At 35.6% G+C, this 19043-nt stretch overlaps 2 protein-coding genes across 2 annotated transcripts; one reads left to right on the top strand and one right to left on the bottom strand.

The window, feature by feature from the left end:
- The first annotated feature begins 1816 nt into the window (after window positions 1–1816).
- LOC115226022 (multiple epidermal growth factor-like domains protein 8) lies at window positions 1817–13083 on the top strand. Its single transcript, XM_036500767.1, has 7 exons — window positions 1817–1961; window positions 3746–3887; window positions 4547–4601; window positions 4931–6086; window positions 8127–8287; window positions 11805–11933; window positions 12991–13083. The coding sequence occupies exons 1-7, from the start codon at window positions 1817–1819 to the stop codon at window positions 13081–13083; spliced, it is 1881 nt and encodes a 626-aa protein (XP_036356660.1).
- Window positions 13084–14949: 1866 nt separating this feature from the next.
- LOC118762276 lies at window positions 14950–17174 on the bottom strand. Its single transcript, XM_036500801.1, has 2 exons — window positions 16406–17174; window positions 14950–14954 (listed from the first exon to the last, which is right to left on the bottom strand). Exons 1-2 carry the CDS (start codon window positions 17172–17174, stop codon window positions 14950–14952), a joined length of 774 nt encoding a protein of 257 aa, XP_036356694.1.
- Between the last annotated feature and the right edge of the window lie 1869 nt (window positions 17175–19043).

Here is a 19043-nt window from a genome sequence, read left to right on the forward strand (position 1 = left end):
CCAAAGATAAACCTCTGTACCTGGCTTTCGTTGACATGGAGAAAACCTTTGACAGGGTCCCCTGATCCCTTATCTGGTGGTCAATGAGGAAACTAGGGATAGATGAATGGTTAGTGGGAGCTGTGCAAGCCACGTACAGGAACGTTGTCAGTAAGGTGAGGGTTGGCAATGAGTATAGTGAAGAATTCCGGGTGGAGGTAAGGGTCCACCACAGTTCAGTCCTTAGCCCCCTCCTATTTATCATAGTCTTCCAGACAATAACAGAGGAATTCAAGGCAGGATGCCCCTGGGAGCTCCTGTATGCTGACGACTTTGCTTTAATTGCTGAGTCACTATCAGAACTCGAGGAGAAGTTTCAGGTGTGGAAACAAGGATTAGAATCAAAGGGCCTTAGAGTCAACCTAGCTAAAACCAGAGTTCTAATAAGTAGGAAAGCAGGCAAACCACAAATCCCTTCAGGTAGATGGCCCTGCTCGATCTGTAGTAGAGGCATAGGTAGAAACTCTTTAAGATGTACCCAGTGTAAGCTATGGACACGTAAGAGGTGCAGCAATATCAAAGGAAGGCTAACTGGGAAGATAGTTTTTGTATGTGGCAGATGCTCAGGAGCAATAAAATGTGCAGAGAACAGCCTCTGCCACATTCCAGGGAGAAAAACTAGAAGTAGTTAACAGCTTCCGTTACTTAGGTGATCTAGTCAGTAGCGGGGGAGGGTGTGCTGAAAGTGTAGCTGCTAGAATAAGAATAGCCGGGGCAAAGTTCAGAGAGCTCTTACCTCTGCTGGTGACAAATGGGCTCTCGCTCAGAGTAAAAGGTAGACTGTATGACGCATATGTATGAACAGCCATGCTACATGGCAGTGAAACATGGGCTGTAATTGCTGAGGACATGTGTAAGCTTGCAAGGAATGAAGCCAGTATGATCCGATGGATGTGTAATGTCAGTGTGCATACTCAACAGAGTGTAAGCACCTTGAGAGAAAAGTTGAACCTAAGAAGCATCAGATGTAGTGTGCAAGAGAGACGACTGCACTTGTATGGTCATGTGGAAAGAATTGATGAGGATAGCTGTGTGAAAAAGTGCCACACCCTAGCAGTTGAGGGAACCTGTGGAAGCGGTAGACCCAGGAAGACCTGGGATGAAGTGGTGAAGCACAACCTTCGAAGTTTAGGCCTCACTGAGGCAATGACTAGTGACTGAGATCTTTGGAAATATGCTGTGCTTGAGAAGACCCAGCAAGCCAAATGAGACCATAGTTTGGACACTAATCTCTGCTTACAAAGGCCTGTTGAGGCAAGTGAAATCAAAATCAAATTTGATGACTGGCATCCATGCTAGTGGAGCGCTAAGAGCACCATCCGAGTGCGATCGTTGCCAGAGTGGTTAGCCGTGCCGGTGGCACGTAAAAGGCACCATTTGAGTGTGATCGTTACCAGCGTTGCCTTACTGGCACTTATGCCGGTGGCACGTGAAAAATCACTTGAGCGAGGTTGTTACCAGTACCATCTGACTGGCTCCCGTGCTGGAGGCATGTAAAAGCACCCACTACACTCTTGGAGTGGTTGGTGTTAAGATGAGCATCCAGCTGTAGAAAATTTGCCAGATCAAGATTGGAGCCTGGTGCAGCCATCTGGTTCGCCAGTCCTGTCAAATCATCCAACCCATGCTAGCATGGAAAGCGGACGTTAAGCGACGATGATGATGATGATGAGATATGGTAAAGAAAGCTGGGAGGATGGGGTAATCATTATACAAATTGGAAGAATGTTCTTCCTGGTAAAAGGAAAAAATGTCAAACATAAAAGACATATTAACCATGGAAAAAGTAGTCACAGGAAATGAAATCCCCATGGAAGCATTGTATGACACATTTGAGGTACCAACATCCAAACAATTTGAAACTATATGTTTTAGCACCAGAAAATGGAAAAGAATGGAAACACTGGAATTAAACCCTAAGCGTAAGAGATATTAAAACTCTGAGCAGAGTTTAATTCTCAAAAGGGGAGAAGTTAGGGGAGACTGATTCTAAAAAGGGGAGATATGGAAGTATTCCGACCACCTCTCAAGTGACTAAAAGTGGATTGATTCATTGCTATAAAATAAAGAACACTCAGCAGTTCATGGTGAGCAATTGATTAGTAGGCAGTTCACTATGAGCTGTTGGCAGAGAGCATTTAACCTTGTGTAACAGTAATTATAGTGCATCATGTGAATACTTTCCTCCTGTTTTGTTAAATTATTTATCCAACTCCAGGATATAAAAAGAGTGCAGTAGAATACTTAAGTTCAGGTTGGTCATGGATAACATGTGTATGACATATCTCTACATAAGCTTCATAGTCATCACTGATAGATGGACAGAAAGACCAGTTTTATGAGGCCCTCTTGTTGTTCATCTCTATAACAAATGACAGCTGATTATCATGATTGGCAACTTTTATGGACATGTTATCTAATACAAGAGTAACCTCTTCAGTACACATGGTGGCTATGGATATGGTATGAAAAATGAAGAAGTTCCTGATGTTCTCTGATGCAAATAACCTATTTGCAATATTACCTTAAGGAAGCTAACTGGCCACCTGATTACTTTCCAAAAAGCAAACACAAGTAAGACTGACTTCATATTCACCAGAAAATATGATAGACTCACAGAAATGAATGCAAGTCGTTGGTGGGGACAAATGTACTATTGAATATAGATTAATGATTAATGATTTCAGTGAGACCAAGAGACACAAAGAAGCTATGGAAGCTGAAAGAGCAGTTTTGGTACCTTGATTGAAAGTGAAGAGAAGCAAATGTCAAAAATGCTCCATTCTTTTTTCAAATTTCGAAATTTCAAATTTATTCAAATTTCAAAAGCAATAAACGAAAGACGTAGAGGAACAATTGAACTACAAAAAAGTATTTTTTGTCTTCATGCAAATATCAAGAAATGAATGAATTTATCTGACAAATCAATATAACACATTGTCAGAAGTGGAAAGCTTTATTATGGATTAAAATGGATTGATTAGAAACACTCACTAATATTTTCAAAGTTCAGGAAATTTAATCGAAAACTGGAAAAATTCAAGTAAAGATTTAATTTGTACTCATTGCACAAAATGTCCAACGGATATATAATAAATTTGTATTTGATAATGAAGATATGTTTTTTTAAAAAAAATATTACTTTGGTTTGGAGGGAGGACCAATACCACATAGCTTTTGCTGGCCCTCTGAGATTAGGGAAATTGATGTGGTTGATGTTCCACTTTCGACTTCTGTTGGGAATTGATGGTTGTAGAAAAAAGCTACAAGGAAGGAATTCTAGAAATCTGATATCCTATAAAGGAAGAACTGGGAATACCCACTTAGATATACCATACTCATTTCTCCTCATCTTGCCACACATACACGTGTGTGTGTGGGTGGAAGAGGAGGTGAAATGAGTCTGGAGTACATGAATGGGGGTGGGATGAGACGAAGCAGCTCCTACTTGCAGAAGCCAACGTGGTTGTGATAGAAAAAGCAGAGAGAACAACATATCTGTGATGTAATTGTCATTTTTTTACCAGGATCTCAAAGAAACAGCCCTTTTGCAGATTTGTTGGTTTGATTGTGGCCATTTTTTGTAAAGTTTATATGTATAGTTGGAAAATGAAGGCATCTAGGATGTGAAATTTTTAATTAATTCCTTATTCTTAGAAATATACTACAGTTTATATTTTACACAAATTATCTGTTTGCTCCCTAGGGAGGCGTCCATTACTCTCATCAGACAATGGATATAAACCTGGAAAGTCTTGCTTTGGTGTTGCTGGCAGAGTAGTGTTTGCTGTGATGAAAGAGGCACACATGAAAGCGACAGTCCTGGCATTTGAAGGCATTATCTGCCTGTTTGTCTCGGTGCTGTTTTTCTGTTGATTTTGCTTTTCTCTATCAGTAAGGCTCAACTGCTCCTTATTTTTGCAAACTCTTGTCTTGTTCCAGTCTCTAGTGGGAGTGACCTCTAGCAGCATCCTCCTACCTTTCAACAATTTTATCAAGAGACTTCATATCTCTCTTGCAGTCATCCTTGAAATGTATCTGGGGTTGCCATTGTACTCCATACAGTACAAGAGAACTTGTACTGTATAAAAGAATTTGAGGCTATTCCATACAGTAGCCTCTAATTCTGGAGGAACTGTTTGTTCAGTTAGATGCCTTACATATGTTAGAAATCAAATGGTATTGGTTGGAAATATGTGATAGCTAGGAAAATTTGAAAAAGATGACAATCATTTTTTTGGATGTCATGTGTTTGAGTATTTATAAATAGCTAGAGAACAAACACAAAATTTGGTATATATCCCTTAATAATTGTGAACCATCAGTCTCATTAATTATATGTTTCACAGAATCCTCCATTTGTTAACTGTCAATCTTCTAATATTTAACAAACCTAAAATTTAAAGGAAGAAAAACCACAATACTTCTTGTTAACAATTCCATTTGTTACATATTTGGATTTTCAATTTTATATTCTTAACATTATAAAAATTATTTTATCTTCCAGAATCAAGAAATATATGAGTACTGATTGTTTTGAGATTCTTCTCATCTGGAATACTGTACATCTTTTGATAATGTTCTTACTGTTTGTACTGTGTATCTTTCTAAATTCCATAGTACAATATATGTGCCTATATGTTCCAACAGTATGCATAATCACCTGTAAATTCCATGTCGAACCATATCAATCTTATAGCTCTACCTACCCCATTGGCTTTTCTAAATTCTATAACTTAAACTTCTCTATGTCCTTCAATATAATAATAAAATAACCTTCATATTTAACAGTTGCATAGACCTTATTGTAGAATTTCTTATTTTCCAGTTTCAAGTTTTATTCATATATATCACTTGAAAAATTATGTTTCAATTCTGTATTCTATTTCAGATGTTGATACATTTGTACAGTGATAACAACCATGCCTTAGAGGGATTCAATGCAACATACACTATAACAGATTGTCCATATAATTGCAGTAAGCAAGGAGACTGCCGAAATCATACATGTGTTTGTCATTTCTGGTTTACAGGAAAAGGCTGTGAGAAGCGCTCATGTAGTACTGATTTATGTCATGGTCATGGAAAATGTGATACCAACAAAGAACGTTGTATCTGTGATGATGGTTATGTTGGTGCAAACTGTGATCTGCTACTAAAGAATGACAGTGGGCAAGGGCAGTGGTATATATTGTCAAAGTCAAGTAATATTTTCACACCTAGGACTGGCCATATTGGTATTTTTGTACCAAAGTCAAATAGTTTATGGATATTTGGTGGTTTTACATTAAATAAGATAGTTAATGATTTATTATATTACAGCTTTAACACCAATCAGTGGGAAAATGTCTCAAAAACCTCTCCATGGCCTGTACCTCGTTATGGACATGCTGGTGCTGAATTTGAAGATTGTTTATATATTTATGGTGGAATCATAGCAACTAGAGTATACTCTGATGAACTCTGGATGTTTAACACTACTTTAGGTCATTGGTATCTTATAGCTGAAAAAAATCGCCACACACCACCTAGTTTGACAAGTCATACCTTAACAAGAGTGAATAACTGGTTGTATTTGTTTGGAGGACTTCTTATGAATGGATCATTTTCTTCAGATATGTATCGGGTAAATTTAACCTCAGGAGTTTGGGAACATGTTAAAATCAGAGGTGGAAGAACATTTATGAGACGTCTTGCTGGCCATACTACTGTCTTTCACCAAGAATCAAACTCTCTTTTAGTTTTTGGAGGTTTCTGGATGGAAAGTGCTTCTGCTAGTCAACGTACAAATAGCCTTCATGCTTTTCATTTAAAGGAAAGATACTGGTCAAAAATGGCTCATCCTTACACCCAAAGCAAACATCGGCCTAGAGTAATTGCACATCACTCTGCTGTGTTAATGGGTAACTATCTAGTAATCTTTGGAGGAAACTCACATGTACATAATGATTGGAAGATCTGCTATGATGGTGAATTATATTTATACAATATTGGATGCCATACCTGGGTTAGTCATGGAGCTCTTGAAGAACGAATAATGTCAAAAAGTAAGTAACTGTGTAAGTTGTGTTTTGTTAAAATTTTACTGTAGTATTTGAATGTATAGCAATATATTACTAACTTCTGGTTTCAGAATAAAACCATAAAGAAGGAAATAGAATACATATATCTTAACTGAGAATAATGACTGAGTTGATATAAAAGAAAGGTGATACTTTTCCCTCAGTTTTATAATAGATAATGAAACCAAATTTCTTGTATTCTCATATGGGATTCTGTACTATCTTTCGTCAGACAAGTTCAGCTATGGTTTTCTATTTCCATACAGAGTTGTACAACAACTTAATTTAGACTGCACAAAATTTTATTATCAAATCCAACTTTTTTTAAAAGTAATATATTTGATTGATTTTAAGCCAGTTTTTAGTTTACAGTCATGGCACCAATTGTGTCTTTAAATTTCATTACCAGGGAGTCTTTAGGATGCTGTCTTTTGATTTGTCTTTAATTGTATTTCAGTTAATTATTCCATTATTACAAATCATGAATAAGATTTGAGCTCAGCTCTGCAATCTAAGGAAACATTCCAGTTATACATGTTACTGTTGTTTATAGTTGAGAGTTGTGTTTCACACTGGTTTCTATTTACAACTGTTGTGAATTAGATATTCAAGTGAAGTCAGGTGTTTTTACCAAGGAAAAAACACTTGGTTAGATATACATTATCACCTTGTTGGTCAGTATTTAAATTAATCTTTTGAGCAAGATTTTTCATAGCTTTGTCAGAGGAGGAAGAGCAACATCTGTGACTCTTTCATAGCCTTTGAGATAGGTGGGAAAAGATGTTATTGTCAGTCCAGAGATCTGGCCTAAATGCTTGCAACGGAGTGAATCCTGCTATAGACAACAATAAGCTAAGTTTCTGTCAACAAATTTCACTCACAAGGCTTTAGTTTTATTCAAGTCTTTTGAAGAAGACACTTTCCCAAAGTGCTATGCATTTGGAATTGCACTAAAAGCTGCATACTTGTGAAGTGAATTTCTTAACTTCACAGCCATATTAGCTTGTAGAAAATCAGGAAACCATTTGTTAATGGCATTTGCAGTGCTTTTTTTTACTGTAGATTTTAGACTTTATATGTATGTAGTTTTTTTCTTTGGGATCTTTAAAATTTTTCTAATTTTTTTTGTAAAAACCAGCCTTCTGAATATGTTATAAATAAGTTGTGTTTGTTTTTCAAGCAACAATTAATAGCATCATTCAAAATTTCTGTGAAACACCTAAAGTGTTTTAAATTTCTTTGTTGTATCAGCTTGGCAATAAATTTTATCCAAGATTGTCTTTTGAAAAAAGACAGTTCCATCATAATAGAATTAAAGTGAAATAGAAAATGCATTTAAAAGATGTCATAATGCAATGAAATGCTAAGCTGGATAGAATTTATATTCAGAATGATATATACACACACAAATTAGTGAAATAATAAGTAAATAATTGCTTTGCAATTTGTTACATTTTATTATAAATGCTTATAACATTTTGCATATTATGAATTGTGGTACCATCAGATTACATCATTACCATATCGAACTGATTTGCATAACTGAACAGTAGGTAATAGGTATTTCAATTGGGAATAACACAAAGTGAAGTTTGAAGTCATGTTGATAGCTTGTGTTATATGATTGTTATTTTTGTGTTAGCGCTACTGTTCGAAATCTGTTTCGTATTTCCTGTACAATTTAAAATTAGATTCATTTAAACAAATACTAATCATTTTATAAAATAATGTGATTTTCATGATGCTTTTTTTTGTCAGCACTAGTCAAATAACACTAAAAATAAGTGATTTCTTAACAAACTAAGTGTTCCAATTTTCATTCATTACATTTCCAATCTAAGTGCTTACATGAAATGTAAATGCTTATTTTACATTAGAAATATCTTTAGAAAAGATATTGGTATTGCAAATTGTCTTTCTTCTCTCTTAAACATAATGGGAACTCATGTTTATGTAACAAATCATCAATATTATTATTTTGCATTTGTATTTTATAAAATATTTTCTGTATTTTCTAAAATTCAGTGGAGGAATTTAGGACATCTAACATGCCAAAGGTAGGACGCTTTGGCCATTCAGCAGCAGTTGCATATGGCAATATCTTATTAATAGCAGGAGGATATGCAGGCCGTGTTCTTGGTGATCTGGTTGCTTACAAAGTACCCTCATTAATAGCTAGTTCACATGTAAGTAGTAAATGCTTTTATTAGAAATATGTTTTGAAACCTTGTTGTGTCTTGGAAGGGTTATTATACTGATAATAATAACACACATACTGGTTTAATATTACTGTTTTATTGTTAGTCAATTGGTTAAATATCTAACCAACTTAGTTTGATTAATGTGCTGGCTAAACAACCAACTGGTTGTTTGTTAGTCAAATTTCGTTTGTTGCTGTTCATAACCTTTTCAGTGACTTTCTGTCTCTCTAAGATCTGCTCTGAGTTTGTCCAAGAATTGGTCTTATGCCTGTGTGTTTGTATGGTCATATGTGTGTATATAGATGTGTGTTTGCTTAGGAGATGAAGTAAAGGTGAAGGTGAGAGCAAGCAAAGACTTTGTGTGTTTGTGTGCATGTGCATATATGTGTGGTTTTGTGTGTACACTTGCATGACTGCTTATATATTTGCTTGTGGGTATATGTGCATTAGCCATTCATAACTTCTTTAAGGGTTCAGCCTTTTGTTCAAGGTCAGTTCTGTCTCAAATCTGCTGGGATTTACTTGTCCTCCAGTAAAGATTTATGAGTGTAGGGTGTAATTCCTTATGTGGAGAGGAAGAGAGGGGGAGGGAAGAACAGGGTTGGTGTGTATGTGAGCATCTGTGCATGCACATACACATATATGGTCTAGTGTATGTATTCATGTGATTGAATTGGTTCAGTGAGTGAGTGTATATGCATGTACACGGATCTTTTCAATCTCAGTCACAGAGTTTTTAATTAATTTTTTAAAACTAAACAATTTGAAACTTTGGATACTGGTTGAATGTGTCACATAGAACATGGTTTACTCTTAATGTTTTTGACAAAATTTCGTATTTTAGAAGCTATTTCATGTTAAAGTTGTCGTATTTGGATAATTTTAATCAATCAATGGCGTGTATTCAGCTGAAGAAAGTTTCTGCTGTTTGCGAAAGTAATGGAAGAGCAACAACTTCCAGGTCATTAGGTCATGAAAGAGAGAGTGAGAGGTGGGTGAAAAGTATAAAAGATAAGAAAGGTGGGTGAGAAAAACAGAAAGTTCTTTTGCAGGGAATACATATGTGTGTGCGTTTTCCATCTTATCCAATGTGTCCTCTCGTTTATATAATGTTAGCCTGTGACATTGAGAGAGATTTGGCTGTTATTTCCAGCAAATCATAGAGAGAGAGAGAATGAAGAGAGTGGTGGTGTATTGATGGTCTGAATGACAGCTTATATAAACTTACCAATTCCTCTATCCTTGCTTCCATTCGGGGTTTTATCAGCTTTACATATGAATGTGTGTGTGTGTGTGTGATAGACAGCATGAATAACTGTCATCAACTTCACAATCTCCATCCCTCCTTAAAGCTATGTATTCCTCACACCCACCTCCCTTTCCTTTCCTCAGCGTTCTAAAAGTTGCATATGTATGTATGTATTGGTGTGTGTGTGTGTGTATATATGTATATATGTGTCTGTGTATTTACATATATGTATGCAGCGTCTGAAAAAGATGACCCGATGACCTGGAAGTTGTTACTCTTCCATTACTTTTGCAAACAGCAGTAACTTTCTTCAGCTGAATACACGTCATAGATTGGTTAAAATTATCCAAATACAACTTTAACATGAAATAACTTCTAGAATACAAAATTTTGTCAAAAATCTTAGGAGTAAACCATGTTCTATTGTTGAAACACTGCTTTAATTCAAGTTCTTCAGTCTTTCTTACATATTATACCACATTTTGGATGGCAGTGTAACACCACCTCCTTGCTCTTGAATGTATTTAGTAAAATTCACTCTGTTGCATGCATACAACCAGGTATTGAGTTTAAGATTATCTAAACATTTCTGTTGCACTACTGCACATTTGCACTCCTTCAGTAAAGCTGATGGTTGTCAGAGCTTGAGCTGGTTCTCTATACGCATACACTGCTCTCTCTCTCCTTCATGACTGGATTTTGAGAAATCCATTTGTGGCCATTGATTTCCAGTTTAGCTACTTATAGGAATAGTGGTAGTAGTCAATTCATGATCCTTATTTTACCTTTTCCTTTTACCAATGCTTTTTAACACAAACTTTACCTACTATATCTCTCTGTGTTATAAATCTTTTCTATTATCTCTAACCCACATTAGCTCTTTCTATTCAATTTCTTTTCTAAAAGTAGTATCTGTATCACAAAGAATCTACTAACAAGCTAGGCATTACCATCCAATTACTCTTATTCATTATTCCTCTAAGCTAATCTAGTGCATCACTATTCAAACACTGCTAACTCTCAACTGTTATGACAGTTAGTAGGGTTTATTATTGCTTGTCCTGATTTGAAGGCTTCAATTTACTTCTCCTTGATGTTAAGAACCCCAGTTTGACTTTAGTGTACACAACTTTATTTGGCTTATACAATCCATTCACATTGGCACTTTTGGTGAAGAGGTCAGATCATCTGCTACTCTAATTTATCTGAGAAGTTAGTCTACTTACGTATCCTTAAATCTTACTGATACAATCATTCACAACCTTTACTTTGCCTTCACAGTATTTTCATTGGATTATCTGACCAATAAAACCTACTTCACAGTAAGATTTCTTCCTATGAACTCTTGTACTGCCTAATCGGTCAGTGCTTTCATTGCTTCTGTACTGATTACTGTATGCAGCAAAGGTACATCATTTCTGATCTATTCAAAGCAGCTAAATGAGTGATCAAAACCATACTTCTAGTTATTTGAACCCCTCAAGTATCCCAAAGCCTCAACCCACAAAAATCCAAGTGGTTTTGGGGGTAGTTTGTGGGTGTTGGTTTCTTGAGGTTGTAGTACTTTGTAGTTGCACCTCAAAGAACACTGTCTTCTATAAAGCAGTCTTCACTTAATGTCATTTTTGTGTGATGTTGATGTGAAATAGTATACCAAAATAAAAATTCTCAAAGTATAAGCCTCTCAAAACTGTTGCATTTTCAGATAAGTAATATATAAGTAAATAAACATAGATGGGTAACAATAGACACTCATTTTTGTAACAAATGTTGTCTAAGTGCCCATCTGTATACATCTACTCTCTGTGTGATAGAGATTTATCTTTTCTAAGGCATGGCATACTTTTAATATGCCTTGCCTTAATCATTCTGAGACACCATTAGCTAATAAAGAATTCTCTGTTATATGGCGTTCTAATAAAAACAAAAAAACACATCACTAGAACAATGTTTGAAGATTGATTTGCCCAGTTGTTAGAGAATATTTTCACATTTAGAACTTTGAAAAGAAATCCTTGCATCTTGTAGACATGTTACCCACCTTGTAGACAGTTACTTAATGAACTGACAGATACTATTTAAGTATCTTTCTTGCCTCTTCAACCAGCTTCTTTCAACCAAAAGAGCATTAGTGTTGATTTCGATTATAAATGTCTAATATTAACATTATATTATTGTAATTGCCTTTCTTTTCATCAACATATGCATTGATATTGTGTGATCATATTTTTATTGTTTCCTCCCTTTTTCCAGCCTGAAATAGAAATTGACTACTGTGAAGGAGTTGACATTGAGAGTATGTGCTTGGAAAATCCAGAATGTTTGATGTGTGAATTGAAAGATACCTTAGCTTTAGGTTGTGTTCACTACAATAATCGTAAGGTAAGTTTGTTAATGTGTAAAACTTGGAAATTATATCAAAATAATCAGTGAGAATAATAGTATTCTTTGTAAGAATTGTGTCATCTTAAAAAAGGGTGGTTCAACTTCAAAATTATGCAGAATTAGGTTTAAATATGTAACACTTGTATTGTGGATGAAATGTAACAACCATTTAAAATACACATATTTACTTATTTTATTTTGTGATAGTATTATTTTGTATAAAGTATCAAAAGAATTTTGTTTATCTCTACAACCTGGTTACAGGTCATAGAGGTACAGTAAAATCATACTGACAATTGTGCTGGCAGAGTTCTCTCACCTTCATTCAAATGGTTTTGGTCAACTTAGGGCTGAAACTGAAGGCACTTGTTCTAAGATTTTTAGGATAAGATTGGATTTGTTCTGTATGGGCTGTAAAATGAATTTCTTAATCACATGACCATGTATCATCGTTGTTATTTCAATGCCCACTTTTCCATGCTTGCATGGAACTGATGGAATTCACTGAGGCTGATTTTTGCATGGTCAGATGCCTTTCCTGTCACCAACTCTCACTTGTTTCCAAGCAAAGTAATATTTCTCCGTGATAAAATATTTTCACCAAATACTGAAAATGAACAACACTGCTTGTATGATAGTGAAACTCATTTACAACTATTGTGTGATGTCAAGATAAGGAGATATACACATACCTATGCTCACACACACACAATCACGCATGCACTCATACACTCATACACTCACACACACACGCACACACACAGAGGCTTTTTTTCCAGCATCTGACTATCAAATTCACTCAGCTCTGCACCATAGCAGAAGACCCATTTAGCTGGTGTAGAAACTAGCAGAATTGGTCATTGTCTACTGTTCTGTTTGTTTTAATATGAGGCACATTTCAGTGGAACAAGACATTGATTTCAGTTTATATATGTTCCATGTATACAGCACACATATTGACATGTGCTTGTATATGCAACACAAACATTCCTATGCAACTATATGATGACGAATTCATTTCTTAGATTATTTTCTGACACCAAAACTAAATCAGGTCAACAATTCAGACCATATCATAGCTACTGTTGAAAACTCACCATTAAAGCAACCCATCATTTCCCCACAACTAACTACCACTGCAATATGATCAATTCCATTAGTACTTTTATTGTTAATGTTGCCATTTAAAGAATATATCAACACCTCCACCACAACCACCACCACCACCACTGCTGATGCTGCTGCTGCTGCTGTTGCTGCTGCTGTTGCTGCTCCAACATACTGTACTACTATGATCCCCATGACTAATGTTGCATCACCATCATCATTTAACATCAGTTTTGCATGCTGGCATGAATTGGATGATTTTACAGGATCTGGCAAACTGCAGGCCTGAAATTGAACTCCAGTGTCAGCTTTGGCATGGTTTCTACAATTTGGGGTCCTTTCTAACACCAGTTAGAAGCAGCACATATGCTAGGACACAACAGCCTCCTAAGCAGACTGAGTGCAGATATGAGCAGCATATGGGAACCGATATTAGGGAAGGATAGAAAAATATTAGATTTATAAGCCCTAAAATGTACTCCATAATTGCCCATGGGCATATGCCATAGTGGTTAAGAGCGCAGGCTACTAACACCAAGATTCCGAGTTCAATTCCAAGCAGTGACCTGAACAATAACAATAATAATAACATCAAAAAATACGTTAGGAATGAGAACCCAGGTTCGAAATTTCCCCAAGACACCTGAAAAAGACTGGAGGGTATATCAGCCGAAACATTGTGTTAACAGCAAACAAGATGAAGACAAATATCCGTTGAATGTAAATAATGTAAATTAATTTAGCTAATACCATCTATCCCCCTAGAAATAGTAATAACAAGGTTATTGTCTCTTAAGTCAATTCCAACAGAATTAAGTTTATGTCAAGTAATTCTAAAATTAAAAACTCTATATACCAGTGTAAAATTACTTCAGGTACCAATGTCTTTTTTTATATAGGTAGTTATCTAAAAGAATTTCTAATTTAGGGGTAGGAATAAACATAACAGTACAGGGCTTAGTAAATTAGTTTGGTATCTAAATGTCCGTAATAAACAATTTAATTTAGATTGGTTGAGTCTCTCCATTTTGTTCCCTTATGATAAACACAAGAAATTCTGTCTTCTCTGTAATTGTGAACTATTTTTTATTCTTTTTTCTAAAAATCCACTTGTAAACATGGTTATAGAGCATGCTTACTGATGTAAACATTGGCAGAAACACACCTTTAGTTCATATGTGATATCTACCATTATATATAATTTAAACATTGATTTTCTTCTTACATTTCACTTCCACTAGATATATCTTGTTCCAAGACTTTAGGGTTTATTTAATTTACATATCGTTCTATACTTCTCATTTATTTGGTTTCTGATTTTTTCTTTCCTTTACCTCTCCTCTTTCTAAAGGCTACCTTTGACATAATATCCTCTAATGTTTTTTTAAAAACCTTAATAGTGTTCAGTTCATCACTATACATATCCATCATATTCTGTTAAAATATCTTATTGACGAGTTTTATTTCTTCATTTCCTTGAAGAGAATATTACATTGTTTTATACCATTTTATTCCTTTGGAATAATACCAATGATATCTTTGAAACATGTGTCAGAAGTAAAGAATTTGAATAACACCTGTGTTTAACTCCATAGGAAAATGTGTTGTTGAAAATGCACTTAAATTTCAAAAGCTTGTAAATGTTTAAAATACATTTATTTACATATATACCAAACTAGTTTCAGCAATATTTTTTGTTTATCAATGGTAAAAGTGTAAAATTAGAAAAACATCGTTATAAGTTTCAATGTTGACAAATCAAAGTGTTTCAAAGTTGTTAAATTAAAATAGTTTCAATGATGATAAATTATCATGTTCAAAACAGAAGGTGTAAGTTTGAAATTAAAACTATATATTAATTTGTTAGAATGTACAAGGTTCACTAATTTCAGTGGTGGTGGACAAGTCATACTGTAAAAAAGCAAGTGTGAGAATTAAAATAGTAAAAAAAGTGGGGAAATTACGGTTTCTCAGATCTTTAAACAGTCGCTTCCACTTGCAATGGTATGTTTTAGGGAAAGATGTATTTATAAATTTTTTTCTGCGAGCGGATCTGATTTTGATTCGTTAAAAAATTGATGACATTTTTCTTCCATGGTCAAGCTTGTCATTCTGCTTGGTTGGTTTCCTTGCAGGATACGGTTATAGGTCGTTTCGGTTGGTTGGTTCTCTTAAAGGGTCTTTTCGTTGTATTCGTTGAAGTTCGGTTTGGAATTATGTGACGTCAGCAACTGGTGTTTGTGGAATTTCATTAGACTGGAGATGGGTGACATCAGCATCTAGTGTTTGTGTGGTGATTTGGAACTGTGGTTTCAAACCCGGGTGAATGATTGCTACTAAAATTTTTTTTTTTGTGTTGAAATTTGGTGTTTTTTCTCTTCTTCATACTGCTTTTTCTTCTTTCTAAAGGATATTTAGCTGTGGTTTATATTTTTTAATCAGTATGTTTTCCTTATTTAAACGGAATTGGGTTGAAGTGTTTCCAGTGCATTGATAGAGAGGGAAGATTTGGTATTTAGGGTTTTTGTCTATGGGGCATTGGTCTAGGTGCTGGCTAAGGGGAATTTTCTTAATTGAGGGGTCCCGGATTTGTTATCTGTGCACCGTAGGTCTATCCCTCAAAGTTAAGCTTGTTTGACCAATGTAGTCTCCACCACAACCTCCACATTTAAGAACATAGATTAAGTTCTTTGAAGCACAGGTGAAGTCATGTTTTATGGTAAAAGTTAGGTCTGACTTAAATTTGTATGTTGAGCCCTCTAAGAGAAGGGTGCAAGTTACTTGGTTGCATTTTTTGACTTGTAGGGTTGTATTTTTGGTGGGTAATTTGGTGCTGGTGAGTAATTTTTTTAGAGATTGTGGTTGTCTCTTGCTTTTAATAATCCTATGTGTTTCTAGTGCCTTTTTCATTCATGGGTCCTTCATAAGGATGGGTATGTTTTGGTGGATGATGATGTATGCTTCCTGGTTTCTTGGATTGTGTGTTGATACGTAAAATAGAGTTTTAAGTGTGTCGTAGTGTTTTCTTGTTTTCCATAACTCTTGGATGTCTATCATTTTTGGATGTTCTATTCCATTTTTGATTAGACTGACTGGGTATTTTCTATATAGTAATGAGGTTTTAAGTTCTTGAAGTAGCTTTTCTTGGGTTTCAGAATTTGATGCAATTGTGCAAATTCTTCTTGCTAAGCTGAACGGTATATTTATTTTAGTATGTTTTGGGTAGCAAGAGGAAAATAAAAGATATTGTTTTGAGTCTGTTGGTTTGAAGATGTCGGTTTCAATCTCGGTATCTCTCTTTATTATTAAGATGTCCAGGAAGGGTAGTTGTTGTTGGTTGTACTCCATAGTGAATTGGATACTGTGGTTAATGCTGTTGATTAAGTTTTTAAATTCTGTGAGTTGTTCAATGTTATGTAGCCAAAGGATGAAACAATCATCCAGGTAGCATTTCCAGTTGGTAAGTAGGTATTTTTGGAAATTTTCCCCAAATTTTAATCTTGCGTGTTCGGATATTTGGACTTCCAAGTATGCCATGACAAGGTTGGCAAAAGTAGGCGCTACCCTCGTTCCCATCGCCGTGCCTGATTTTTGTCTATAAGTGTTTTCGTTGAAATTGAAGAAGTTGTTCTGTAGAATGAACCTTATTCCTTCAATGATGAATTCTTTTCTGATTCTGTCAGGAATGTCATTTGGGAATTTTTCCAGCCAGTATTGTATGGCTATTATTCCGTATTCGTGAGGAATCGAGGTGTAGAGGTTTATTACATCGAATGAAACCAGGAGGTTGTCTTTGCTGGTTTTGTTCGGGAGATGGTTTAAAAAGTCCAGATCATCCTGTATAAAGCTCAGTATATGTTGGAGAATAGGTTTGAAGAGGATGTCAATAAAATTACAGAGTCTGTGTGTCTCGCAAGAGAGACTGGCCACAATTGGTCTCATTTTGAGATCTCTCAGGTGTGGAATGTTTATGACTGTAGAGGTTGACTTGTTACAGGCTTCGTTTATGGCCTCACTTTTGTAGATTTTGGGAAGTCCATAGAAGTTACTGGTTTTGCAGTCAAATCTAGTCAAGTAGTCTGTCTCCTTTTGTGTTAAACCTTGTTGGATAAGGGTAGACAGTTTGGTCATTATCTTGGATTGACTGTAGTTGTTGATTTTTTCATAGTAAGTATTGTTTTGAAGGAGGGTTAGGGTAGTGTTTATGTATTTTTCTGAGGTCCATGATAACTACAGAGCTCCCTTTGTCAGCTTCTTTTATAATTATGTTGTCATCCTCCCTGAGATTATTGATGATTTCCCATTCTTCTTTACTTGTATTTATCTTGAATTTTCAGGGTGGGAGTAAATTGTCAGGGTAACTGGAAATTAAATCGCAAAAGTTATCCAGAGTTTTATTTTTTCCTTTTGTTGGACAGTAGTTGCTTTTATTGTGAAGTATGGATTGATCATTATTTTCTTTATCTAGTAGTTCTTCAGTGATACGAATTCTTGGATATCATTTTGTATGTCATTTAGGTTTGACCTTTGTGGTGTTGGGGTGAATTTCAATCCCTTTTCAAGAATTTTGATTTCCTGGTTTGAAAGGGCTTTGTGAGAGATTTATCACCTTCGGGGTATCATATTTGGTTGGTGCCATCGAGTGTCCCGGTTTTGGCCCAGTTTGTCTAAAAAAGGGTTTCTCTGGTATAGGGAGTTAGTGTTCCTGTTAATAGTCCTTCCACTAACCCTTGGTCTATTGTCGTAATGGTTATATTCTGTTTGGAAGCGGTAGTTATTGTGGGAGAGATGTCTCGAATGGGAGAAGTTCCTACTTCTTCTTTGGTCTTGTTCGAAGTCGTCCCTATGTGAGATGTGTCTCGGATGTGGAGAGTTCGTATTTCTCTTATATTTCTTTCCCAAAAAATTATTCATGAAGATGTTATGTCTGGCACATGGAGGGTTCTTGGGGTAAGGTGGGTTTCTGTATGTCTGAGTGAAGTTGCTTTTTTGTGTGGTGAAGGGTTCAATGGAATTTTCCATTTTGTGCCTTTGATGAGTTTTTGGAGTCCTAGGGAAGGTATTGGTTATCCTTGGTGCTGGACGGTCATTCTGGTATTGTTCCTGTAGTGTCTTCTTTCCAGTTGTATGGAGTTCATGGCTTTTAGTTTTTTTTCAAGAAGGGTTTATTTGATTGGTACTCTTCCTTGAATTTTTCCTCGTAGAGACTGAACCAATCGTTATTTTTCCCCCCATCTTTGAAGAGAGATTACTTCCTCGTGTTCACAGTCCTTTTTCCATAGTAGAATGGTATTTTCAAAAAGTTCACCTTGGGCATTTTTTGCGATTTCAGCCTTCATTTCTTCAACAGTTGAAGTAATTTTTTCTTCGTGGGTTTGAGCTCTGAGTTTCAGAAGTTCTGTCTCCATTTTGAAGATGTCCAAAACCATTTTTTCCTTCAGTTCTCTCTCTTTTGCTGGTTCGTTGGGTATGGCTTTAATTTGTAGCTTTCTGGGGAGAATATAAGAAGTTGAATTGAGCCATTTCTCGTATATCTTTGCTTTATTGGAGTTCTTGACCATGTTCCAGAAAGCGAATTTGTGATTGTTGTGATTTTTGGTCCATATTTGAAAGATGGCTTTCTTGATATCGGAAGGCTGTTGATATATGAAATTATTGTTTTCCGTTCCAGAATTACGGTTATTTTCAGGTGTGTGCATTAGTGAGGTTTCAAAGGCTTTACAGATTTTTTCAACAGTTTCACTTATTTCTGTCTGTAGGGAACTTCCTTTTTCCGGGAATATTTCTTTGCAATGTGATTTGTCAAGTTTGTCTGATAGGAATGTGAATTTTGAATCAATATCTTGCAGTTCACATAAGATTTTGTTGAGTGTGGTGTTGTCCTGTTGTTTGTCTTTGGGTGGCATTTTCGTTCCTGGCAAGATAGATATTTAGCAAAAGAGGGAGTGGTGTTTCCACACATGAAAAAAATATAGGGAAATGTGTTGTTGAAAATGCACT

This window comes from Octopus sinensis, linkage group LG1, assembly GCF_006345805.1.
Source record: "Octopus sinensis linkage group LG1, ASM634580v1, whole genome shotgun sequence".
In the NCBI taxonomy this organism is placed as follows: Eukaryota; Metazoa; Mollusca; class Cephalopoda; order Octopoda; family Octopodidae; genus Octopus; species Octopus sinensis.

Coding starts and splice junctions, on each gene's coding strand:
- LOC115226022 (XM_036500767.1), top strand. CDS start 1,817: ATGGAAAAAGTAGTCACAGGAAATGAAATCCCCATGGAAGCATTGTAT. Junction 4,602..4,930: donor TTCTTCTCATCTGGAATACT/GTACATCTTTTG, acceptor ATTCTATTTCAG/ATGTTGATACATTTGTACAG. Junction 8,288..11,804: donor CATTAATAGCTAGTTCACAT/GTAAGTAGTAAA, acceptor CCCTTTTTCCAG/CCTGAAATAGAAATTGACTA.
- LOC118762276 (XM_036500801.1), bottom strand. CDS start 17,174: ATGACCAAACTGTCTACCCTTATCCAACAAGGTTTAACACAAAAGGAG.